We start from the raw sequence: 23,408 nt of genomic DNA on the forward strand, positions 1-23,408 counted from the left end.
GCCTCCATCTATTGGCATGGCCAGTTAGTGCTACTCATGGGACCTATCCTCCAGGCTCAATGGTCAAGTGGCAATTTTCAAGATATGACGGGCGGAGGACGAATTTGCCTCCAGAAGATCTGGAAAATATTCAGTCTTGGGGGCAACTTAATAGGAGAAAATTTGCCCCTTAACAATGAACCGTCAGAATCTCTGAGGTGTTCTTCCAATTACAGGCTTTTTAGCTCCTGTACTTAATGCTGATAGGTTCAATAGTAAAACTATGTTTGTAGATTTGCGAGAGAAATGGCATGTATGTGGAATAGTAGTGACACAGTACCAAAAGCCACATGAGTGCCAGGTGTGGACAAGCGTGGATTGCTGAGCTGATGGGATCAGGAGTTGCCATTCCACTGTTGTGATGGGAGGGGCTTGGTGGGCTGGGGATTTGGAAGATGCAAAGCTGAAGAGAGGAACAAAGGAACAAAAAGAAAGAGAGAGACAGACAAATAGTGGGATGCTGTAAGACAGTGAGATAGAAAGACAGCATGGGAGACTGCAAGGAGGAGGGAGAGTTGCTGTAAGGGACAGAGAAAGAGAGGGAGGTTACAAGGGTGGAGAGAAGGAAGTTGCAAAGGAGAAAGTTTCAAACCTGATGCCAAAGCAATACTCAGTTAATCAGGAGTCAGGTAAACTTAAATCACAAAGGTATTGAATGTAGAATCTCTAGCTTAAGGCTTCATATGCTCAGGAGCTAAGATATAGGAGAATGATGTAATGGATGCTGTTGTAACATACAGAATGTCAGTTGTTAAAATTCAAACTGAAATCAAGATCTAAGATGCAGTAAAAAGGATGGCAACTACAAAGTTAAAATCTTCCAGCTTTCTTCACATACACCAGAAACGTATTAACTGTGACCTTATCAGACTGTGGAAAGTGTGTTTGGATGTGTTTGGGGTGATGGCCTTTTGTCTGTGAAAGTTTGTGTCAGCAATTTTGAAAAAAATTTGTTCCCAGCTTATGACTGTTTTTGTGCCAATTTAAATATGGTGGAGTCTAAGAAATTAATGCTTTATTTGCATGGCATGGCTTTAAGTTTAACAGAGGGCTCATAATTATCAAGGATATTGATGGGAATTTTTCTAATTCTGCTTTTGAGAATCCAAATATACCATACATCAACACAAATATGTAAGGTATTATTACATTGTGACTGCGTCACCTCATATAGGAGTGAAAATGAAAAATAGTTTCTGAGCACAAAGATATAGCCCTGAAGGTCAAGAAGTAACTCCCTAGAGTATCTCAAGGAAGGCCCTTTGAAAAGCAAAGGCACATTATCATACACATAGTTATAGATATAGGTAACACATGAACATGTGTGACAGACACACACTACCACCCAAGCACCAGGCAATTACTATCTCCAACAAGAAACAATCTAATCAAAACTGCTTGGCATTCAATGGCATTACCATCACTGAATCCCCTACTATCAACATTATGGGGGGGGCCAGAAACTGAACTGAACAGGCCATATAAATACTATGGCTACAAGAGCAGGTCAGAGGCTAGGAATCCTGCAGCAAGTAACTTAACTTCTGTCTCCTCAAAGCTTTTGCAGCAACCCTACCACCTGCAAATTCCCCTCCAAGACATTCAACATCCTGGTTTGGAAATATATTGCTGTTCCTTCAGTGTCACTTGAGTCAAAATCCTGGAACTCCCTCCCTAACAGCGCTGTGTGTGTCCCTGCTCTCCAACAACAGGAAAGTTTCCAATGACAAAAGACCGGGAACCAAGGATGGAGGTAAGTCTGGGAGTCTCTAGTAGGGCAAGAGAGGAGGGCACCTTGCGGGTCCGGTTGCTACGGCCAGGGGAGGAGATGATACACAGTGGGGAAGAGGGAGATCTTGCATTTACTTCCAGTTGGGAAAAAGGGCCTGTGATGGAGTCATTTCCCACCCTTTACAGCCTGAAGTCCATAACCTTTCAAGCATCAACACAATCCCCTGCACCCCTACCCAATCCTCATATCAATCCGCCTTCCATTGTCTTAAAACTGTGACCAAGTAAGCTGCAGCCCCTGAGTCATCAATTAAGAGCCTTAAGTGGGGCATGCTAAGATGTAACATGGACAAGCAGTATGTAACAAGAATAACTCCGGCAGAATCTTGTATCTCTCTGCTGGGGGACTATAATATTCTGCCCAATGTAAGTATATACACACATATAATTTGAAATTGTGTTTTTGGTCATTTTCATCTATGTACCTTTGTATAAATATATATTTTTTTTATTGCTTACAACAAAGGGAATCTGTCACTGTTAGAAATGCAGGTTGCTTGATGGGGTCAAACAGAACACTTTTTTTCTGTAATCAAATCACCCATGTTACTTTTTTTTCTTTTATCTTCCACAACTAAATCAATGTGTTTCCACATAAATTACCAATTGACATATCAAGCCCATCAGGGGCAATGCAATGATACCAAAAAGTGAAGGAAAGATAGGGGGAGAGAGGAAGAGAACTAAACTGAATTGGAGTTAGCGTGCTGCCCACCTCTCTCTAAAGGCACCTCTTCAAACAGAACAGCTCCAAGCTGATTGACAGCAGATGCTCTTTGGACTTTGTATTCTCCCCTGACAGACTGTTTTTAAAATCGCTCTTTTAATTAGTAACATGGTTGATTTAGTAGTGTTAAAAAAACACATTCAGAAGTGTGGAATAGCATCTCTGGGCAGAAAGAAAGGGACATAAAACAGGTTCTGCTTTTCTGACATTTTCCTGACAAGATGATTCCCACTAAAAAAAGATGGAGAGAAGATCTGCCATCAACATTATGCTTATGAAGGAATATATAATAAACTTCGCCAAGTGGTCTCTTGGCAAGTGTTTTAAGGAGATCTTTAAATTTGCAATGAAGAAAATGGGTAGTCCTGATGTCTGCATTGATGCCCATTTGAACAAGGCTGTTTGGGCTAAAGGAGATAGGAATGTCTCATGTTGTATTCATTTCTGTTTATCCAGAAAGCACAATGATGATGGGAGTCCTTCTGAAAAACTTGACATGTTGGTAACCCATGTTCCTGTCACATCTTACAAAGGTTTGCAAACAGTCAATGTTGATCAAAACTATACTGTGAATGATTTTTAAAAATAAACCGCAAAAATGTGAAAAATAAAGAGGGGGCTCTCGGCACGATGTACAATGTTAACCAAAGTCCACAGTAGGAGTTAAGCAAATGTGAGGGGTTCGGGGACTCTTGTGGTGCAGTGGCAATGTTCCTGTCTTTGGACTAGGAGGTCCAAGTTCAAGTCCCATCTGTTCTGGAGGTGTATAATAACACATCTGAAAATGTTAAATTTTTGAAAAACAAGGGGTGTTCAGGTGGGCAGTGCTTGTATTTGCTGCTTGCTTAATGAGTTAATTGGGTGATTTGATGGTGGGTTTTTCAAAATTGAAAGAAAAGCTAAATTTATTGGATGTTTAATTTCATTTGTCCTGAGTATTAAAAATATTTTTATAAAGCCATAAAATTAGTGGGGTTTGGCTTCTGGACAGGGAAAGGATCCAGAAGGGAAAGGTGGAAACTGGTGTTTGTGCTAAGCTGAAGATTTACAACAAAATCCTTTTAATCTCTGAAAGGCTTTTACTGCTGAATTCAACATATGAATGTCAGTCTGTTATACAATTCACACTGATGTTCGCAATGACACAGGCATGATGGGACTATATGACCTCATTATATTTCATTGATAAACTTTCACTATCTTCAGACTATTCTGCTTTGTTGATGTGAAGGTAAAGGTTGAAGTCATGCTGTACATGAATACTATTCGAAAAGAACACTTACCTTTTCCAGATCCCCCAGATTCCCTTTAACTGTGGGCTTAGACAGCAGTGTCACTACATCTTCTGAGCTCAGTACTGGTTCCTGCAGAGAAGAATAAGGCCCATGATCAGTTGATTCAGAGTCATAATCAACCCTGTTTGATTTCACTCTCAACAACCCAATCTCCAATTTTCACACAACTCTCCAGAAAATACAAACTGTTGTCAGGTCTACAGTCCTGAGATCTGTTCGCATAATAGAGAGACCAGTTTCTGCTTATGGACTTGATTCTGTTCACATTCTAAACAGGATTTCCCGGACAGTGATGCTATGACATGGCAGATTACTCCTCTGCAAAGCCACAGGCTCTGAGGTCAATCAGAACTTCCTATACCCCTTCAGTGTTCTCCAAATAAAGATACAAAATAATATTGATGTTTAATATACCAAAACAGGGAAGGTTCACATATAGAGACTGAGGCAGATTAGGATGGCGTGCTGCTCATACTATTGGACTAGTAACCCAGACTTAAAAAGCCAAAAAACATGAGCTTGAGTTCCATAATGCCAGTTGAGAATTCCAGTTCTGTTTCGAAAACCAGGAATATAAAGGTGGGATCAGTAAAAGTGACCTGGCCAACAGGTTCACAAATGCATTTAGAGGAAAGAAATCTACCATACTTACTGGCACATATGTGATTCATGGTATTATGAGACTATTCCTATGGCAACATAATATTGTTGACTGTTAAGTGACTTCTGAAGTGACCTAGCAAACCACTTGGTGCATCGGCTCACCAAATACATTTTAGGATAACTGGGGAAGTGTAATCAATGCCAGCCTTGCCAGCAGTGCCACATCAGAGAATGAATAAAAGTCATTGAAAGTTCCTTCCAGGCCATCAATCTTAAAATTGGGACATTTGCACGGAGCATTGGTTGTGGGAGCTTGTAACTTGGATCCAATGCAATGTAGTCCCATGGTTCATTGCATCAGGCTTGCTGGTCTATGACCTATTTCCTGTTCAGATAGAATGATCAACCTTGAGGTGTTCCAGCCAGCTCCACATCAGCATGCTGAGAATCCTGGGATCATCTTCTGCAGTCAGGCGGCCCCAGGCCCCCTCGTTCTCATTTAGCTCCACCTTTAAAAAAATGAGAAAGACAGAGCTCATTAAAGCTTCAATATAAATACATTAAGGGGCGATGCAGAGATTTAAAATGAGATGAACAGATAGATCAAGGGAAAGTTAAGGAGAATCACACAGGAAGATCTGGAGAGCGACACAAGACAGTAAAGAGGCAATAATGGAGAACCTGACATCCAGGGAGAAACAAACACATAGAAAGTGAGAGAGAGAGAAATTCTAGAGTGAGTGAGAGAAATTGCGAGATTTAAGGAAAGAGAGAGATGGAGGACAATCTCAAAAGCAATAAGGGATGGACATCAAATGATAGACTAGACAGTGACATGTGCACCCATGAATAATTTCTAAAAATTCAGAACAATAGAAATATTGAAACAGACAGAGATAGAGGAAGGAGACAAGAGAAAGAAAAAAAAGTGATAAAGATAAAGATACAACGAGGGTAGAAATAGAGGAAGTGTAAGACAAAGGAATTGAAAACACGAGTTAAAGAGCGACATGACAGAAAAAAACATGTCAGGCATATAGATAGAAAAGCACTTCCAGTGAGATTGATGGAGATAGAAGTAAATAGAGTGAGAGACAGGAAGACAATTAAAGAGAGACTCATCCGGAGAGACACAGAGAGAACAGCAGACAGGATGAGAAAATAAATTAGAGTCAGAGACAGTGAGAAAGAATCAGGAAGAGATGGATAAAGAATTATAGCAATGGAGACAGTGAGATACTGATAGATCAATAGAAACAGAAGGAATATAAAAGACAGCCAGAAAAAAGAGACAGTGTCAGCAACACAGAGAGGGTAAGAGTGTGTAAGACAGAAAGAAAAAGGCATCACACAAGTAGTTGATGCATACCACAATTGTTTAAAACCCATTCAAGGGATTCCAGTTTATAACTTAGGATGTTGTAAAATATTTTACAGCCAATTAAATACTTTTGAAATGTAGTATTGTGCTAATGTAGTATTGTGTCAATGTATGCAAATTCCAAAAATAACAATGAGATAGATAAACAGATAACTTGCTTTTAGATATTAATTAAGGAATACACATATGGCAAGCAAACATGGACACTTCTTCAAAGTAGTAGCATGGGGCCTGTTCCACCCACCTGAGAGGCCAAACAAGGTTTTGGTTTAATGTCTTATCCAAAAACAGAGTGCCTAAGTGTCTAAATGCCTATGACAGTGACGTTTTCCCTCAATATAACACTGCAAGCATATGGATAGATTTTGTGCTCAAGTCTGTTGTTGGAACCTGACCTACATACATTCATGATGAAGGACTTATGCCCAAAATTTTAACTCTCTTGCTCCTCGGATGCTGCCTGACCTGCTGTGCTTTTCCCAGTGCCACACTTTTCAACTCCCACAAAATTCAGGGGCAAGAGTGCCAAATTCCAATAGTGACTGAATTCCAAAGTACTTCTTTGGCTATAAAGTCATTTGGAAAGTCCTGAGGTTGTGAGTGTGCTACATAAATGCAAGTCTTGTTGAAAGCTGAGAGTCATAGGGTCATAGAGATGTACAGCATGGAAACAGACCCTTCGGTCCAACCCGTCCATGCTGACCAGATATCCCAACACAATCTAGTCCCACCTGCCAGCACCCAGCCCATATCCCTCCAAACCCTTCCTATTCATATACCCATCCAAATGCCTCTTAAATGTTGCAATTGTACCAGCCTCCATCACATCCTCTGACAGCTCATTCCATACATGTACCACCCTCTGCGTGGAATAGTTGCCCCTTAGGTCTCTTTTATATCTTTCCCCTCTCACCCTAAACCTAGGCCCTCTAGTTCTGGACTCCCTGACCCCAGGGAAAAGACTTTGTCTATTTATCCTATCCATGCCCCTCATAATTTTGTACCCCTCAGCCTCCGACATTCCAGGGAAAACAGCCCCAGCCTGAGACTGCACAAAATATGCAAGAAGAAATATCTGATAAAGGAAAAGCAACAATCATGGGTGAACTTAATTTACTTACAAACAACAAAATAAGATGGTAGTTTAGATGAGGAGTTCAAGAATGCATTTGAGACACTTTCTTAAAGCAACACATTTTGGAACTGACCCAGAGAGCATGTTATGGACTTATATTGTGTTCAGCAAAAGTGAGGACTGCAGATGCTGGAAACCAGAGTTTAGATCAAAGTGGTGCTGGAAAAGCACAGCAGGTCAGGCAGCATCTGAGCAGGAAAATTGACATTGTTGGCAAAAGCCCTTCATCAGAAACGTAATATAAATAGGCAAAGTTTTTTTTTCTGGGGTTGGGGAGTCCAGAACTAGAGGGCATAGGTTTAGAGTGAGAGGGGAAAGATATTAAAGAGACCTAAGGGGCAACTGTTTCACGCAGAGGGTGGTACATGTATGGAATGAGCTGCCAGAGGAAGTGGTGGAGGCTGGTACAGTTGCAACATTTAAGAGGCATTTGGATGGGTATATGAATATAAGGGTTTGGAGGGATATGGGCCGGGTGCTGGCAGGTGGGACTAGATTGGGTTGGGATATCTGGTCGGCATGGATGGGTTGGACCAAAGCGTCTGTTTCCATGCTGTACATCTCTATGACTCACTCTGATCCAAACCACTTATATTGTGTTAAACCAAGGATCAATTAATGACCTCAGAGTTAAGGTACTCCTAGGTTGCAGTGACCACAAAATGATTGCATTTTACATCCAATTTTAACAGGGTAGATTTGGTGCAAGACTAGCGTTTTAAACCTAAATAAGGGCTGCCTTGTGGGCACAGGGGTTGAGCTAGCCAAAGTGAAATGGTATATTAAAGCAGGAGGTAGATCAGTATGGACATGCTGACATATATTTAAGGGAATATTTTAGAATACACAGAATGAATATATTCCCACTATAAAGAAAAAAATTTAAGGGGATTATCCACCATCTGTGATTAACTATAAGTCAGAAAAAGTGTCAAACATAAGGAACAGATATATAACTGCAGTGATCAGTGACAGGTCATATGATGGTTCAGAATACAATGTATGGTAGAAAATGTGTAAAAGGACTATGACATGGAAGAAATTAGAATATGAGAAGTAGCCAGATAGGAATATAAAAATGGACAGCAAGAGTTTCTACAAATAATTAAAAAGGAAAAGAGTAAATAAAGTGAGTTTTGGTCCACCAGAGAGTGCAAATGGAGAGTTGACGGTAGATTATAAGGAAAAGGTGGATTAAGTGAACACATATATTTTGCTTCTCCTTTCACTATTGAGAAAACACAAAACATTTTAGCAATAGCTGTAAGCCAAGAGGTGGAAGGGAGAGAGAAACGTAGTGGAAGTATAATAATGAGTTAAATAGTACTCAGCAAATCAATGGAGCTGTGAACCTCACCCAGGGCCTTAAAAGAGGTTGCTACGAAGGAGGTAAATGCATTGGTGTTAATTTTCCAAATTTCCATTGACGCAGGAAAGATTCCAGCACGCTGGAAAGTAGCAAATATAACATCTTTGCCCAAGAAGGGAGTAAGGCAGAAAACAGGTAATTCTAGGCCAGCAAGCTTAACATCTGTAGTGATGAAGCTGTTAGGCTCAATCATTAAAGAGATTATAGCTGCGCACTTGGAAAAACCCAAGATCGTCAGGAAGAGTCAAGCCAGTTTTGTCAAAGGTAGATCATGTTTAATAGATTTATTGGATTTCTCTGAAGGAGTAACCTGCACTGTGTGTAAAGGTACTATGCTTGGAATTCCATTAGTCATGCAATAAGGTCTCACATCAAAAATTATTGCAGAAAATAAAAGCTCATGGCTTTGAGTGAAACATATTGGTGTGATAGAAATTTGGTTCGCTGGCAGAGAACAGAGACTCTGATGATGAGAGCAAAGACATTCTCAGACAAAAAGTTGGAAGGAAATTACCCTGTGAATAAGACATAAGTTGTAGGTGGATACAGATTGATTGAGATTGTAAAAATCTGGCTGATGAGGAAATATGCGAAATTATTCACCTTGGCAGAAAGAAATATAAAGCAGAGTATTAGTTAAACGCAGAATGACCCCTGAGGTACAGAGGGATTTCAGTGTTTTGATGCATGCATCACAAAAAGTTAATATGCAGGTACAGCACATAATGAAGAAGACTAATGCCATGTTATAGTTTATTTGGAGAGGAATTGAGCATAAAACTAAGGATGGTATACTTCAATTATGGCATTAGTGACACCACATCTCAAATACTATGTGTAGTTTTGGTCTCCTTATGTAAGGAAGGATGCTAATTTATTGAATAGCATAGAGGAGTTCTACTGGAAATGAGTGTGTTGTTTCATGTGGATAGGTTGGATAGGCTTGTTTCAATTGGAGTTTAAAGGAGAGAGGAGAGAGTTGACTGAAATGTATAAGAATCTGAATCAAAAGCAAATTGCTGGAGAAACCCAGCAGGTCTAGCAGCACCTGTGGAGACAAAACAGTGTTAGCATTTTGAGTCCAGTGACCCTTCTTCAGAAATGAAAGCACCTAGGAGAAAGTATTATTTATGCTAACAACTGGGGGATGGGTCAGGGGGGAGTGGAGGAGAGTCAGCAGGCAGGTGGAGATGCAGCCCAGAGAGAGAGAGAGAGAGAGAGAGGTGAGGTGGTGGCGGGGGCGGGGGGTGGGGGTGGGGGGGGGCGGTGAAGGAGGTGGAGTGAGCATTAGGCAGATAAAGGATTTGTTGTGAGTAAGCTAGGGAAGAAGAAAAGCTGCATAGGTGATAATGGGGGCTATGGGTGGGTGAAAGTTGAAAGTTGGCCATGTGCTGAAAGCTAGTCATGCCATACAGGACCTGGGAGTGGGGCTGGGTAGTAGACATGAAAGGATCATGATTGAACTTGATATTGAATCCTGAAAGACTCCAAGCAGAAGATGAGATGCTGTTCCTCTCTATAACGCTGCTGCAAGCATAAGTTAAAGGTCAGCATGGGAGCATAGTGGTGTGTTGAAGTGTCTTGCAATTGGAAGTCTGGGGACATTTTTATGGACAGAATGTAGGTGTTCTCCAAAGTAGCAACATGAGTGATTAAGAAAGCTTGAGTTTATTTAAAACATGTTGTAACTTCAATTTAAGATCTGACCAGTGTACTGTTAGAAAGAAGTTATCTAATCATTTATCACATTGCCATTTGCAGAACCTTGCTGTTGACAAATTGGTTGCTGCATTTCCTACATAGCACCATAAGATATTTTACATCTATGTGACAGGGCAGAAGGGCTTAACGTGCTGTTTCATTTGATAAATAGCGCTTCTGACTGTGTAGTTTTCTCTCAGTACTGTACTGGAAGTGTGTGGGTAGGTTTTGAGTTCAATCGTGTGGTGTGGGGCTTGACCCACAACCTTCTGACTTAGACACAAGTGCCAAAAACGTGACAGTCATCAATAAATCCAGTAGAGAAGTTAGAAGAAAATTATTTACCAGGAAGTGACTTGAATGTCAAACTTGCTGCCAAATGGAGTAATTGGGGGAAATAACATAGATACATTTTTGCTAGATAGGCCTGTAAGGAATTAAGGCATGTTGATTGGCTAAATGAAGCAGAATGGGAGGTCGCCCCAGAGCAGCGCTGCTATACTTGTTGGACCGAACAACCTGTTTCTGTGCTGTAAATAATAGAAGACTATTCAGCCCATCAAGTCCACACTGACCCTCTGAAAGGCAATCCACCCACCCTATAATTCTGTATTTCCCACTAATCCACCTAGCCTACACTTCCCTGGACACTGTGGGCAATTTAGCATGGTCAATCCAATAACCTGCACATCTTTGGACTATGGGAGGACAGACATAGGGAGAGTGTACAAACTTCACACAGTGACCTGGTGCTGGAATCGAACCCAGATCCCAGGTACTGTGAGGCAACAGTGCTAACCACTGAGCCACCATGCAATACTTTGCAAATGATTCAAAGAGGTTGGTTAAGGGAAGAATTTCTGTTCTGAATCCTATTTGTTTGATTATTTTCAAACAGATCATACCAAAACTGATTATATTCCCATGCTTCTAACAGGACTGGAATTAGTCCTGTCAGAAGGAAATGGAAGCCTTTTAAGGAATCCTTCCATCACAGGTGTACCTACTACGTAGCTCACAAAAAGGATGTGGGGCACAACTGGATGAAAAGATTAGGGTGGGCGGGTGAACAGGTATATGGAAATTATTAGGCATAAGAGAACCCTGGTCCATCTTTTTCCATCTTGATAACTGCATGCTACAATGCTAATGGTGTTGCTCATACCCTTGGTACCAAACAACCATTTCATTCAAGAATCCAATCTAACTTTGACTTTCAATGACTCAGCAGTCCCACAACAGTAAGCATATATGTGACTCATTACCTTCCAGAGACGGACTTTCATTAACAATTCGTTGTCCATTGGTGGGCACTCTGACATTGCTCTGGCAACCTCGTCCAGGAGAGGCCCATGTTTATCCATTTTTCTGCCTGATCCTTTTACTGATTGGCTCCAATGGATATTGCTCTGCAGAATAAAACAAAATAAGAGTAAAGTGACAGACTCTTGATATTGTTCTTGGTTTGTGACCAGAGAGAGAATAGGACCCCTCAAAGATCAGCAAGGCGGCCTTTGCGTGGAACCGCAGAAAATGGGGGAGATACTAGACAAGTATTTTACATCAGTATTTACTGTGGAAAAGGACATGGAAGATATAGAATGCAGGGAAATAGATGGTGACATCTTGAAACATGTCCATATTACAGTGGAGGAAGTGCTGGGTGTCTTGAAACGCATAAAGGTGGATAAATCCCCAGGACCTGATCAGGTGTACCCTAGAACTCTGTGGGAAGCTAGGGAAGTGATTGCTGGGCCTCTTGCTGAGATATTTGTATCATTGCTAGTCAAAGGTGAGGTGCTAGAAGACTGGAGGTTGGCTAACACGGTGCCACTGTTTAAGAAGGGTGGTAAGGACAAGCCAGGGAACTACAGACCAGTGAGCCTGACGGCGGTGGTGGGCAAGTTGTTGGAGGGAATCCTGAGGGATAGGATGTACAAGAAAGGCAAGGACTGATTAGAGATAGTCAACATGGCTTTGTGCATGGAATATCATTTCGCACAAACTTGATTGAGTTTTTTGAAGAAATAACAAAGAGGATTGATGAGGGCAGAGCAGTAGTGGATGTGATCTATATGGACTTCAGTAAGGCATTCGACAAGGTTCCCCATGGGACACTGGTTAGCAAGGTTAGATCTCATGGAATACAGGGAGAACTAACCATTTGGATACAGAACTGGCTCAAAGTAGAAGACAGAGGGTGGTGGTGGAGGGTTGTTTTTCAGACTGGAGGCCTATGACCAGTGGAATGCCACAAGGATTGGTGCTGGTCCTCTACATTTCATAATTTACATAAATGATTTGGATGCGAGCATAAGAGGTATAGTTAGTAAGTTTGCAGATGACACCAAAATTGGAGGTGTAGTGGACAGCGAAGAGGGTTACCTCAGATTACAACAGGATCTTGATCAGGTGGGCCAATGGGCTGAGGAGTGGCAGATGGAGTTTAATTCAGATAAATTTTGGAATTTATTTTGGAAAATAATTTTGGAAAAGCAAATCTTATCAGGACTTATACACTTAATGGTAAGGTCCTAGGGAGTGTTGCTGAACAAAGAGACCTTGCAATGCAGATTCATAGCTCCTTGAAAGTGGAGTCGCAGGTAGATAGAATTGTGAAGGCGGCGTTTGGTATGCTTTCCTTTATCGGGCAGAGTATTGAGTACAGGAGATGGAAGGTCTTGTTGCGGTTGTACAGGACATTGATTAGGCCACTGTTGGAATATTGCATGTAATTCTGGGCTCCTTCCTATTGGAAAGATGTTGTGAACTTGAAAGGGTTCAGAAAAGATTTACAAGGATTTGGCCAGGGTTGGAGGATTTGAGTTATAGGGAGAGGCTGAACAGGCTGGGGCTGTTTTCCCTGGAGCATTGGAGGCGGAGAGGTGACCTTACAGAGGTTTACAAAATTATAAGGGGCATGGATAGGGTAAATAGTCCAGAACTAGAGGGCATAGATCTAGGGTGAGAGGGAAATGATATAAAAGAGACCTGAAAGGCAACCTTTTCACACAGAGGGTGGTACGTGTATGGAATGAGCTGCCAGAGGAAGTGATGGACGCTGGTACAACTGCAACATTTAAAAGGTATTTGGATGGGTTTATGAATAGGAAGGGTTTGGAGGGATATGGGTCATGTGCTGGCAGGTGCGACTAGATTGGGTTGGGATGTCTAGTCAGCATGGATAGGTTGGACCAAAGGGTGTGTTTCCATGCTTTACATCTCTATGATGCTATGACTCTAAGCATCCAGATCCCTCGCCGGTGTCGATGCTTTGGGATGGGTTGCCCTTCTCCCAGCCAGGACACCTTCATTGGAAGTAGCATCACTTTACACTTGGAGTGTTGCAGATATGGGCCTTTTGCAGACTCTGACCACCCCCCTCCCCCCACCATCCACCCCTCACCACCACCACCCCCACCCCCCTGCCATTCTCAGTGTATCATTCCCAGGGGGCAGCTGTACATTTTCATTACGACAGTTGGGAAATCCAAATTCACACACAAAAGAAAAACAGGGGCTATTGGACAGTCATTTTCCTGCCAACATGTCCTTAACACCACTCCCAAAAGAAATCAGTGTCTGTCAGAGTCAGAATGTTGTTGGTTCAGGTTCCACTCCAGAGTCCTGAGCACATAATCCAGCCAGTGATCCAAGCAGTACTGAGGGAACATTGCACTATTGGAAATGCTATCTTTTCGGCAAGGTGTGGGAGTAGGCTATTAATGCACTGAGCCTGTTCCACCATACAATAATATCATGGCTGCTCTGATTATAATATCAAATCTACATTCCTACCTACCCTTGATGATGTTCTAACCCCTTAGTTATTAAGAATCCATCTACCTCTGCCTTAAATATATTCAAAGACTCTGCTTCCACTTCCTTGCCAAGAAGAGAGTTCCAAAGAATCTGAATCCTCTGAGAAAAAAAAAGTTCACCTCATCTCTGTACTAAATGGGTGACCCCTCATTTTCCAACAGTGGCCTTTAGTTCTAGATTTCCCCTTAAAAGGAAACATCCCTCTCTTTACACCTACTGAGTCAAGAGCTCTTAGGATCTTAAATGTGTCTATCAAATCAAGTCATGTCTTACTCCTCTGAACTCCTTCAGTTCTGGTTTTGTATATCCAACCTTTTCTCATAAGAGGGGAAACTTACCAGCCATTCCAGATCATAGTCTGGTAAACTTTCTCTGAACTGCTTCCAATACATTTACGTTCTGTTGACAAATTGGTTGTTGCCTTTGCTACATGTCATCAGAAAATACTTCACATCTATGTGGGAGGTCAGACAAGCTTAGTTTACTGTTTTATTTGATAAATAGTATTTCTGACTTCTCTCAGTACTGTACTGGAAGTGTGTGAGTAGATTTTGAGTTCAAGCGTGTGGTGTGGAACTTGAACCCACAACCGTCTGACATGGATACGAGTGCCAAAAATATCATAGTCATCAATAAATCCGCTGCAGAACTTAGAAGAATTTTTTTCACCAGAAAGTGGTTAGAATTAGAAACTTGTTGCCATATGCAGCAACTGTAAAGCCAAATAAGTGACCACTTCTCTTCGTAATACTTCAAATGCAGTCTCACAACTACAGCATAACTTCTCAACTTTAGCAGTCTACCTGATGTAAACAACCCTAAAGTGAAAATAGGATAGAGCAGGCAGAATTTGTGCCTGGTGTGGTATTGATGTGCATCGCTACACCTTAATTTGACACCAGTCCATACCTTCCTTGAGGCTGTAGATAAAAGGCCGGTGTTGGTCAGTAAAGAGTTCCCTTGCCTTGTCAGCTTGAATCCTGCAGCGTGGTCAGTCTGCACTGGGTTCCTGTCTCTAACAAAGTTCTCCTTGCCCTCACAGCTGAAAGAACGTTTCACCAGATTGGCTGGCCCACTGAAGACAAGTTCCAAAGCTATGGCTCGACATTGACCCATTAACAAAGGTTGCTGTGCACTGGTGTCCTTAAAAGAGAATTTAACCACAGATTTAGTCACTTAATACGTTTGGGTTGATGGCACTGGAAGCATTAAATTATATGTAGCTTACATCTATTTCTCCTCCATGTCAATGTCAAAATGAACAAATAGAAAGTTACATAACCATCTAGTTCGTAAAAGTGACCACTACTCCCCTTTACCAAAGTAAAGAATCAGAAAGTTTTTTTTACTTTTTACTTAAACTACGCCATTTTAGAAATGTCAAGTGTTTGATAGACACAGAATGAGAAAGACCAATTTGTCTTGCAACATTATCCTGTCTCAGCTCATGTACATTTTATTTGATCACAGTTTCTATCCACATAGTCAATGTTTCTCAAAAGCTTACCTACACTTCACCCAGTCATGTACTCTGTCTTAATTTCCTTCATCAACTCATATAATGCATATGTACTTGAGCCATACTTTAATCTCTATACTATCGCAGATTCTGTATATGACAAAATTGTCAGAGTAAAGGCCCCCCCAAAAAAACCTCTGATGAAGTTCCGTTCCCTGGAACCCTCCTTGTTACTTTCTTTAGATCCTGGATTACAGTCAGCTCTTGATGGGGTTACCTGTGTTTGATGTGTGCGAGTGATTCCAGGGAGGTTGGAGTCGCTGAGGGTCCGCAATAGTCTTGGCATCATTCTGAGTTGAGCCTTTGTGCCCCAAGCAGGCAGCGAAGCCTGATCAAATAAGCCGGCTGCAGAGGTAGTGGGCCGCAGTGCATTGTCAGGGTCTTCTGGCTCCTGGTTTGCCAGGAGAAATTCTGGTGAGTTAATGAAGGAAGTGATGGTTTCTCTGATGTGCATGGTCAGTGTGCGGTCAATCACTTCCTTTTGTACCTCCAACTGTACCATGGAAGAGTCGTCCTTGTCAAATGCGACCTGCAGAAGCCTCTTGCAAATGAAGTCCACTATTTTGGGCACATGTTTGAGATGCCGGGCCTCATATCCATGCAGCAGATGCCGCTGACGGTGGAGGTACTGCTCCAAGGTGATAGGATGGGCATACAAACTCACGTCTGTGAACATCGTCCTGTGAGAGTCTACAAACTGGGCAAAGTCATAAACCAAATTAATTTGAGTGCGTGTCTGGATGGAGCAAGGACGTTTGATCCGAACAAAGTGTATGGCTTCACTGGGGCTGACCCGTGTGGCATAAACCAGGTAACAGGCGATCAGGACTCCTATCAGACAGCAAGGAAATAAATGGCAAATTGCTCGTACTTTGGGTTTATTTTCATGCTCAATGAAATTAGGGCAATTTTTTTAAAAAATCACATTGAAATAGCACCTTTAACTTAGTAAAATACCTCCATGTGTTTCACAGGAAAGATTATCAGACAAGGAAATTGTTTTGAGACATTCAGATTACCGGAAATCTGGTCAAAGAGATGGATTGGAAGGAGATGTTTGAAGGAGGAGAGGTAGAGGGTTAGGGAAGTTATTTCAGAATTTAAGACCAGGGCAGCTGAAAACACGACCAGCAATACTAAAGAAGTGAACACTGGAGTTGAAGAATGAAATTATTTTCATGTCTTTGAACCCACTGAAAGCTTTCCTTTTCTGTCCACAAATGCTGAATGACCAAAGCACTGCCAGAAATGAAGTCTGCCTGATGTTGACAGAAAAATAGTTGTCAAGTATTGGACTGAAACTGCTCCAAATTCATGCACACAACATTCTTATTCACTTCTTTGAAAATCCTCCATTTGTTAAATAATAACTTGTTTTCAGCAAATGTTCAGTAATAGTATCCCAAATTGAAGATAAATAGTCAATCAATATAAAACTTCAGTATGACCACAATTGGAGTCTATTATGCTCTACACATTAGAGGGGACATTGAAGCAATAAATAGAATAGATCACAGATTCAAGGATATGCTGTCTGGTGTGAAGAAATGCAAATATGGATAATGCCTTGAAAGAACTGGGGCTCGTCCTTTTGAATCAAGTTGTGTATGGTGTGTTTGATGGATATGTTTAGTGTTATGAAGGAATGTGATACAGTAGATAGAAACAGACTGTTTCCAGTGATTGAAGCTATCTTGAATGAGGATACATAGATTTAAGATTAAATGGAGATTTACCACAGTGAGCAGGTAGATTCTTTTTATACAGAACATTAGTTATTGAAGCAGAGACCATATCAATATTTAAGAACAGATTAATTCTGCTGTTTGAAAAAGGATGAGATAAAATTATATGAGAACATAGGGTTTTCATGTGGAGGATATTCACAAATGATGACTGGATCATGAATTCTAAGCTAAAACAAAGAATTGCAGATAGTGGAGATCTGAAACCAAATAGAAATCGCTGGCGAAACTCAGCAAGTTTGGCAGCAGCTGTGGGGAAAAAGCAGAGTTAATATTTTGAGTCTGGTAACTGTTATTTATCAAGTTCTAATGCTGCCAGACCTGCTGAGTTTCGCCAGCAATTTCTGTTTTTATATCATGGATTCTAAGATTTTGTTCAGGACTAACATTTGAGCCATCTAGTTTACCCTCTCTTTTCTTGAAAAAATGTGACCAGGACTCTGACTTCTTTTCGCATTTACAACCACCAGGTTCCATCAACTTAGCCACCAGAAATTCTTTATATTTCTTCAGAATTAATTCAAGCTACACATGTTAAGATAGAACAGATAGAAACTTGGCATTAAATGTTTGCTCATGACCAGATTATAAACCCTAAAAGTTAATTAACTGTTACTTTCAGTACCCATAGAAATAAAACATAGTGTGAACCACATTGTCACACAGATGGTAGTGGTTCAGAAAGGAGACTCACATTCTGAGAACAAATAGGAATGAGGAATAAATGCTGGTCTTGCCATATCTAAGAGAAGGAAAGAATGGGGTGTTAAATAATCTCAGTGAATCCGTTGCCGTCCGTTATAAGGAGAAAGTGAATCTGTTTCCATTTTTGATAACACACTATAAGTAATCAATCAATTTACTCAATTAGATTCAAGTCAGGGGATTTGTTAGCACAGTTGGCTGGTTGGTTTGTGATGCAGAGGAATGCCAACAGCATGGGTTCAATTCCCTCACTAGCTGTGGTTACTATGAAGGACTCTCCTTTTCAACCCTTCCCTTTGTCTAAGGCTTGCTGACCCTCAGGTTAAATCACCACCAATTGTCTCTCGCTAATGAGAGAGTAGCCCTATGCTCTGGCAAGACCATACCTTTTACTTTAGACTATATTATTAAAGAGAAAATAAGGTCTTTCATTTATTTACTTATTTCACAATCTCAGGATCTTCTAAAGTATAGCCAATGAACTACTTTTATTTTTATTGCCATTGTAATGTAAGAAATGCAGCAACCAATTTTCTCACTGCCAGCTCCTACAAACATCATTAAGATAATAACCAGATCACATTTTTAGAGTTATATTTGTTGGAGGACATACAGTGGCCAGGATACCAAAGAGAACTCTCCTGTTCCTCTACAAACATCCACCTAAGATGTTTCAGTTTAATGTCTCATCTGAAAGGTGCCACCTCTGACAGTGCACCACTCTCCCTCAACACGGCACTGGAATATCAGCCCAGATATTGTGGTCAAATCTCTGGAGTGAGACTTGAACAGCTACCCAGCAACTTGGAAGCAAGTATAGTCCCAACTGATCAATATCTGACATGAAGAGTAGGGATTCATTTATAACCTCGCAAACCTGTTCCACAATTTAGCTGCATGGTAGTTGACCTGCAGCTACCATACTTTGCTTCTTCCCCCTCAACGTCCTCATACAAAAATCTGTCCATCTCAGCATGTGAACTAATTAAGCATTGTCACCAACCCTGCCACCACCACTATCCCATCTCCTCCTTCTATAGCCATTTAGTTGTGCAATGGGTTCAGTTTCTAACGCACGATTCCACTCTATCTGCACATTTCAAAATCTAATTGACCTGCTGTCTGTCCTCAGCGACCTTTATAGAGGGATTGGTCTCCAGACAGACCTGTTCTCCCGAGCCCTGCGTGACAATGCACAGCCACTTTCCCTTCCTGTATGGCAAACGATGTCACCTTCACTGCGTCCAACACACGAACCAGCGATGAGACTCCAAAATCCGTCATTCCAAAGTTAAAGAAGTATACTGCAAATGAGAAAAGATGGATGGGAATTATGGAAGACTGCAAAGCAAAATTTCCCCCTCCCTTCCCTGATATCAAGCTGTGAGAATACCTGCCTCAATATAATCGTTCGAGTATCCTTGTACCTGTCAGTTAACTATGGCCTGTGAGTCTACAACACAGAACTAACCACATTAAGACACACAAATCAGCTGCTTTCTCTCATTCTCCATCAAAAACATACTCTGCTGCTCACACTCATCCTGCATCAATTTAGCATATACACAAATTTACTGACTCACAAACACATGTTTAGACTCACACACATGCCTACGTGTCCTCAACCGACATCAGCAAAACTTGTATTATAAGAGTGCTTACCTCATTGCTACTCGTGGGATCTTAATGTTTACCATCTTTAGAGACAAGGTCAAATTAATTAACACTCTGAAATGTCTCTGACAAATTTGATAAAATTCCACCTGTCTGTCTTTTCCTCATTTTTTTGTTACACTCTTTCTCATTTTCCCTTTTTCCCTCTTTTTCACTCTATTTACTATTTAAAGGCTAAACTATGCAGTCCATAATTGGACAGGCTGTAGGGCCGATAGGGTCCAGGTGCACATCCGGATTCATTTAATCTGGGAGGATTTGAGTCTGTTAAACCACTGAATTAATACAATATTCTGCACACTCATTAAAAAATTAATAAATATAATAATAATTTATAAGTCATGCATTCTTGGTAATTAACCAACCCCAACTCGAGTCCCTGTCTCCCAGACACTGGGAATGTGATAGCTAGCTTTGTGTATTCAATTCCTCAGACACAGACACTAAGTGCTGAGCCAACTGTAAATAGAAATGGTGATCTTTAATTACAGGAAGAGAGATTACACACTGTCAGCTCATAAATGAAATCCATGGGGTCTTTCCACTGTCCGATTGTGAGGAGAGAGAGGAGACATTCAGCCCAGATGAATCATGCTTTTTTCTGACTTCATCAAAACAAATTACTACTGGAAAATAAACACTTCACATTTCCAGGTGTCCAGTGACCCATCAAACACTCCGCGGACTGATACAGGATGTGCTGATTCAGAACAAAATCCGCGTTTACACTGTTCGATTGAACGCACCCAGGGCATACTGTCTTGGAAATTCAGTGATGTTGTGTCATTTTACAAAGACACTAATCACAGGCAACATGCCTGCACTCTGCCAGTGCCATATTGTTATACTGGCAGTAAGCACTTATCAATTCTGAACAAGACTGTTCAAAGCCGTTATTACCATATCCGGTTGTCTTCAATTAAAACAGTGGGCCTGCTAAGTTCAGAAAACATAGCTAACACAACATAACAGGGCAGGCTTTACTAGAAACCTCAGCAAGTGCAGCATTGTTCATTTTCAAGTGGGCTTTTCCCTGTGCCATTCTGCTCATTCTCATGCTCTTACCTTTATCTACCAGTGGACTAGCAATAACGAGTTTCCATAAAACTTAAACACAGATTTAAGAATCTGTAAGTAAGATTCTCAGTTTAATTCTAATTGTATTTACACAATGCCTTTCACATCCTCAGGATGTCTGAAAATGACAATCAATGAATTACCATTGAGCAATAATCATTGTTGTAATATAGAGAAACACTGTAGCCAATTTGTGTATAACAGTGAGATAGATGGCTAGTTAGATTGTTTCAGTGATATTGGCTGACAATGAATGTTGGCCAGGATGATGGGACTTACTATTATGCTCCATGAAGGTCTCTGGTAAATACGAAAATCCACTCTTTAATTCCAAGGGGTCCCCACAATGATCATGCTCACCAGGTATTTGTAGGTTTATCACAGACTTAATGTTTAACCTGTGGGAAGAAGGGATGTATCTTCAGTTCTTATCATCATGACTGTGATGTATTCTTATCATCAATTAGGTCTTCATTTGTCTCTCTAATCCCCTTCTACTTTCTGCTCCTTTGAGTCGCTCATCTTGTTCCACTCCTTTCACCGTTTATTTAAAATCTTTGTTCTCTACCAACTACCTGCCAATTTTCTCAACTGGAAACCTTTTCTTTTCCCCTCAGCTGCTGCACCAAGTTCTCATTGTCAGTGTGTCAACCATAATTTCAAATCGCCATGCTTTCTCTCTGCTCAGAGTTCCTGCAACACCTGCCAATGCTTCTTTAATGTTATTGGGCGCACTCCCAATGTTCCATCCTTTTTGATGTAGGTACAGCATCATCTGATTGGCTTCTCACTCTGGAGCTCCCCAAGGTGTATTCTCGGCTCATCCTATTTCTCAGCCTTATGCTGTACCTCATTGATGTCATCTAAAACTATAGCATGAGTTTCCACATTCAGGCTGATGACACCCAGCTCTACCTTAGTATGAACCCTCGGTAGCTTGTTGTTCCAAAATTGTCAGATTTCTTGTTCAATATCCAGTATTGGAGAAACAGAAACCTCCTTCAACCAAATACAGGAAGGTCTGGGAGAAACATCTTCAATTCCCGCACAAAAACTGCTCCGTAACCAACGCCCCCATTCTTCTTCCGAACAACTGTTTGTGACTGAACCAGACAATTCACAATACACTCGTGTCAAATTTGTCACAATGAGACAAACATACAGATTGTTGATCTTTGAATGCCATGATCCTATTTAACACTTCGGACATTTTAAAAAGAAACCAAAACACTGATTTTATATATCATGGACATTTAAAGGACTCTAAATTATTTGATTTTTCACATGTTCCTTTGCACTGGAGAGACACTCAGGCTGTCTGAAGGTGATATATATGCTTAACATAGGGACTTCATTATTTTTCTCAGTGCTAGAAGATAATAAATTCATTGCTTCTTTCATGTGAGAAAATCTTGTAATTGGCTCCTCATCAATTACAATAAAAACAGTATTACCTTTCAATGGAAGAGAACTCTAGCTGTGTCGTAAAAAGAACTTAAATCTTTGTTGCGACAGACCAAGAAGGTTGGATAAAAAGCTGAGCTAGTCCACTCCTCTTATCTGGTCATAATAAATTTGACTCTGAAATAAATGGCCAGCAACATATCCATGGATCATCACTAAGTTAGCCCATTCCATGTCCTTACCATTGCTGGAAACTGCCCCATGCCTGCACATATACTGCTGAAGCCTTTATTCATACCTTTGTTATGCTTGAAATTTGATCATTCCCATCTATCCCTGAGCAATCTCACATATTGAACCATCCAAACCTTAAGTCATTCAGAACTCTGCTGCACTTGCCCTTATTCACACTGTGTCCTGTTCCTCATTACATCTCTCCTCACTGGCTTCATTTGCTCCTGGTTAAGCAGCAAATTATTTAAAAATCTTCATCCTTGATTTCAAATTCCTCATTTTCTCACTCCTCCCTATTTCAAACTGACTCCAGTCCTACAATCCTTTGTGATATCTGCTCTCATCAAACTCTGGTTCCTTTAGCTGAGGAGTTGAGGCAAACAACTTTTGGGCGGCACGGTGGCACAGTGGTTAGCACTGCTGCCTCACAGCGCCAGAGACCTGGGTTCAATTCCTGCCTCAGGCGACTGACTGTGTGGAGTTTGCACATTCTCCCCGTGTCTGCGTGGGTTTCCTCCGGGTGCTCCGGTTTCCTCCCACAGTCCAAAGATGCGCAGGTTAGGTGAATTGGCCATGCTAAATTGCCCGTAGTGTTAGGTAAGGGGTAGATGTAGGGGTATGGGTGGGTTGCGCTTCGGCGGGGCGGTGTGGACTTGTTGGGCCGAAGGGCCTGTTTCCACACTGTAAGTAATCTAAATCTAAATCTAAACTGGTTTGCTACTGATACCAGAGAGTTACCAACAATTTACACAGTGCTTTCTATGAAAAAAGTTTACTCTGATGCATTCTCTAAAGACTGTATTTCTAATGAGGCCACTGTCAACAAGGAGCTGTATTAGGCAGGATCAGCCAGATACCATGATTTACTGTTACTCTGCATCATTTACTCTATCTCCTACCCTTTGAACTGTTCGATGATATTGAACTTCTTAATAAGTTGCGTGGATGGCCTTGCCATAGCCAAGATGTCATCAGTGACCCTGGAAAAGAAGACAGTAGAGACAAGGAAAGACATGTCAATCCCATCTTTCTTTTATTATTATCCATTTACAAGCTTTCAAAGTCAAGGCTGGCATTTATCATCTGCCACTAGTTTTCCCTTGAGAAAGTGTTGGTTAACCAGTTCATACATTACAGTAATGAATGCACTACAAAATGCTTCAGTGGCTGTAATATGCTTTGAGACA

General features: G+C 41.1%; 2 protein-coding genes across 4 annotated transcripts in view; one reads left to right on the top strand and one right to left on the bottom strand.

Moving 5' to 3' along the window:
• LOC140466934 (protein tyrosine phosphatase domain-containing protein 1) overlaps positions 1–23,408 on the bottom strand; it is a 39,208-nt gene that overhangs the window by 6,813 nt on the left and 8,987 nt on the right. For all 3 annotated transcript variants that reach the window (XM_072562792.1, XM_072562793.1, XM_072562794.1), the window contains exons 3-10: positions 23,121–23,201; positions 20,863–20,981; positions 18,999–19,136; positions 15,600–16,213; positions 14,773–15,006; positions 11,307–11,450; positions 4,863–4,964; positions 3,841–3,921 (exon numbers count right to left, since the gene is read on the bottom strand). In XM_072562792.1, the coding sequence (XP_072418893.1) occupies positions 3,841–3,921; positions 4,863–4,964; positions 11,307–11,450; positions 14,773–15,006; positions 15,600–16,213; positions 18,999–19,136; positions 20,863–20,981; positions 23,121–23,201 (1,513 nt within the window). The remainder of the gene's footprint in view (positions 1–3,840; positions 3,922–4,862; positions 4,965–11,306; positions 11,451–14,772; positions 15,007–15,599; positions 16,214–18,998; positions 19,137–20,862; positions 20,982–23,120; positions 23,202–23,408) is intronic.
• On the top strand, positions 85–3,140 carry LOC140466587 (large ribosomal subunit protein eL31-like). The gene is made up of 3 exons (XM_072562041.1): positions 85–182; positions 543–584; positions 2,810–3,140. Exons 1-3 carry the CDS (start codon positions 85–87, stop codon positions 3,138–3,140), a joined length of 471 nt encoding a protein of 156 aa, XP_072418142.1.

This window comes from Chiloscyllium punctatum, chromosome 44 (assembly GCF_047496795.1).
Source record: "Chiloscyllium punctatum isolate Juve2018m chromosome 44, sChiPun1.3, whole genome shotgun sequence".
NCBI classification, from domain to species: Eukaryota; Metazoa; Chordata; class Chondrichthyes; order Orectolobiformes; family Hemiscylliidae; genus Chiloscyllium; species Chiloscyllium punctatum.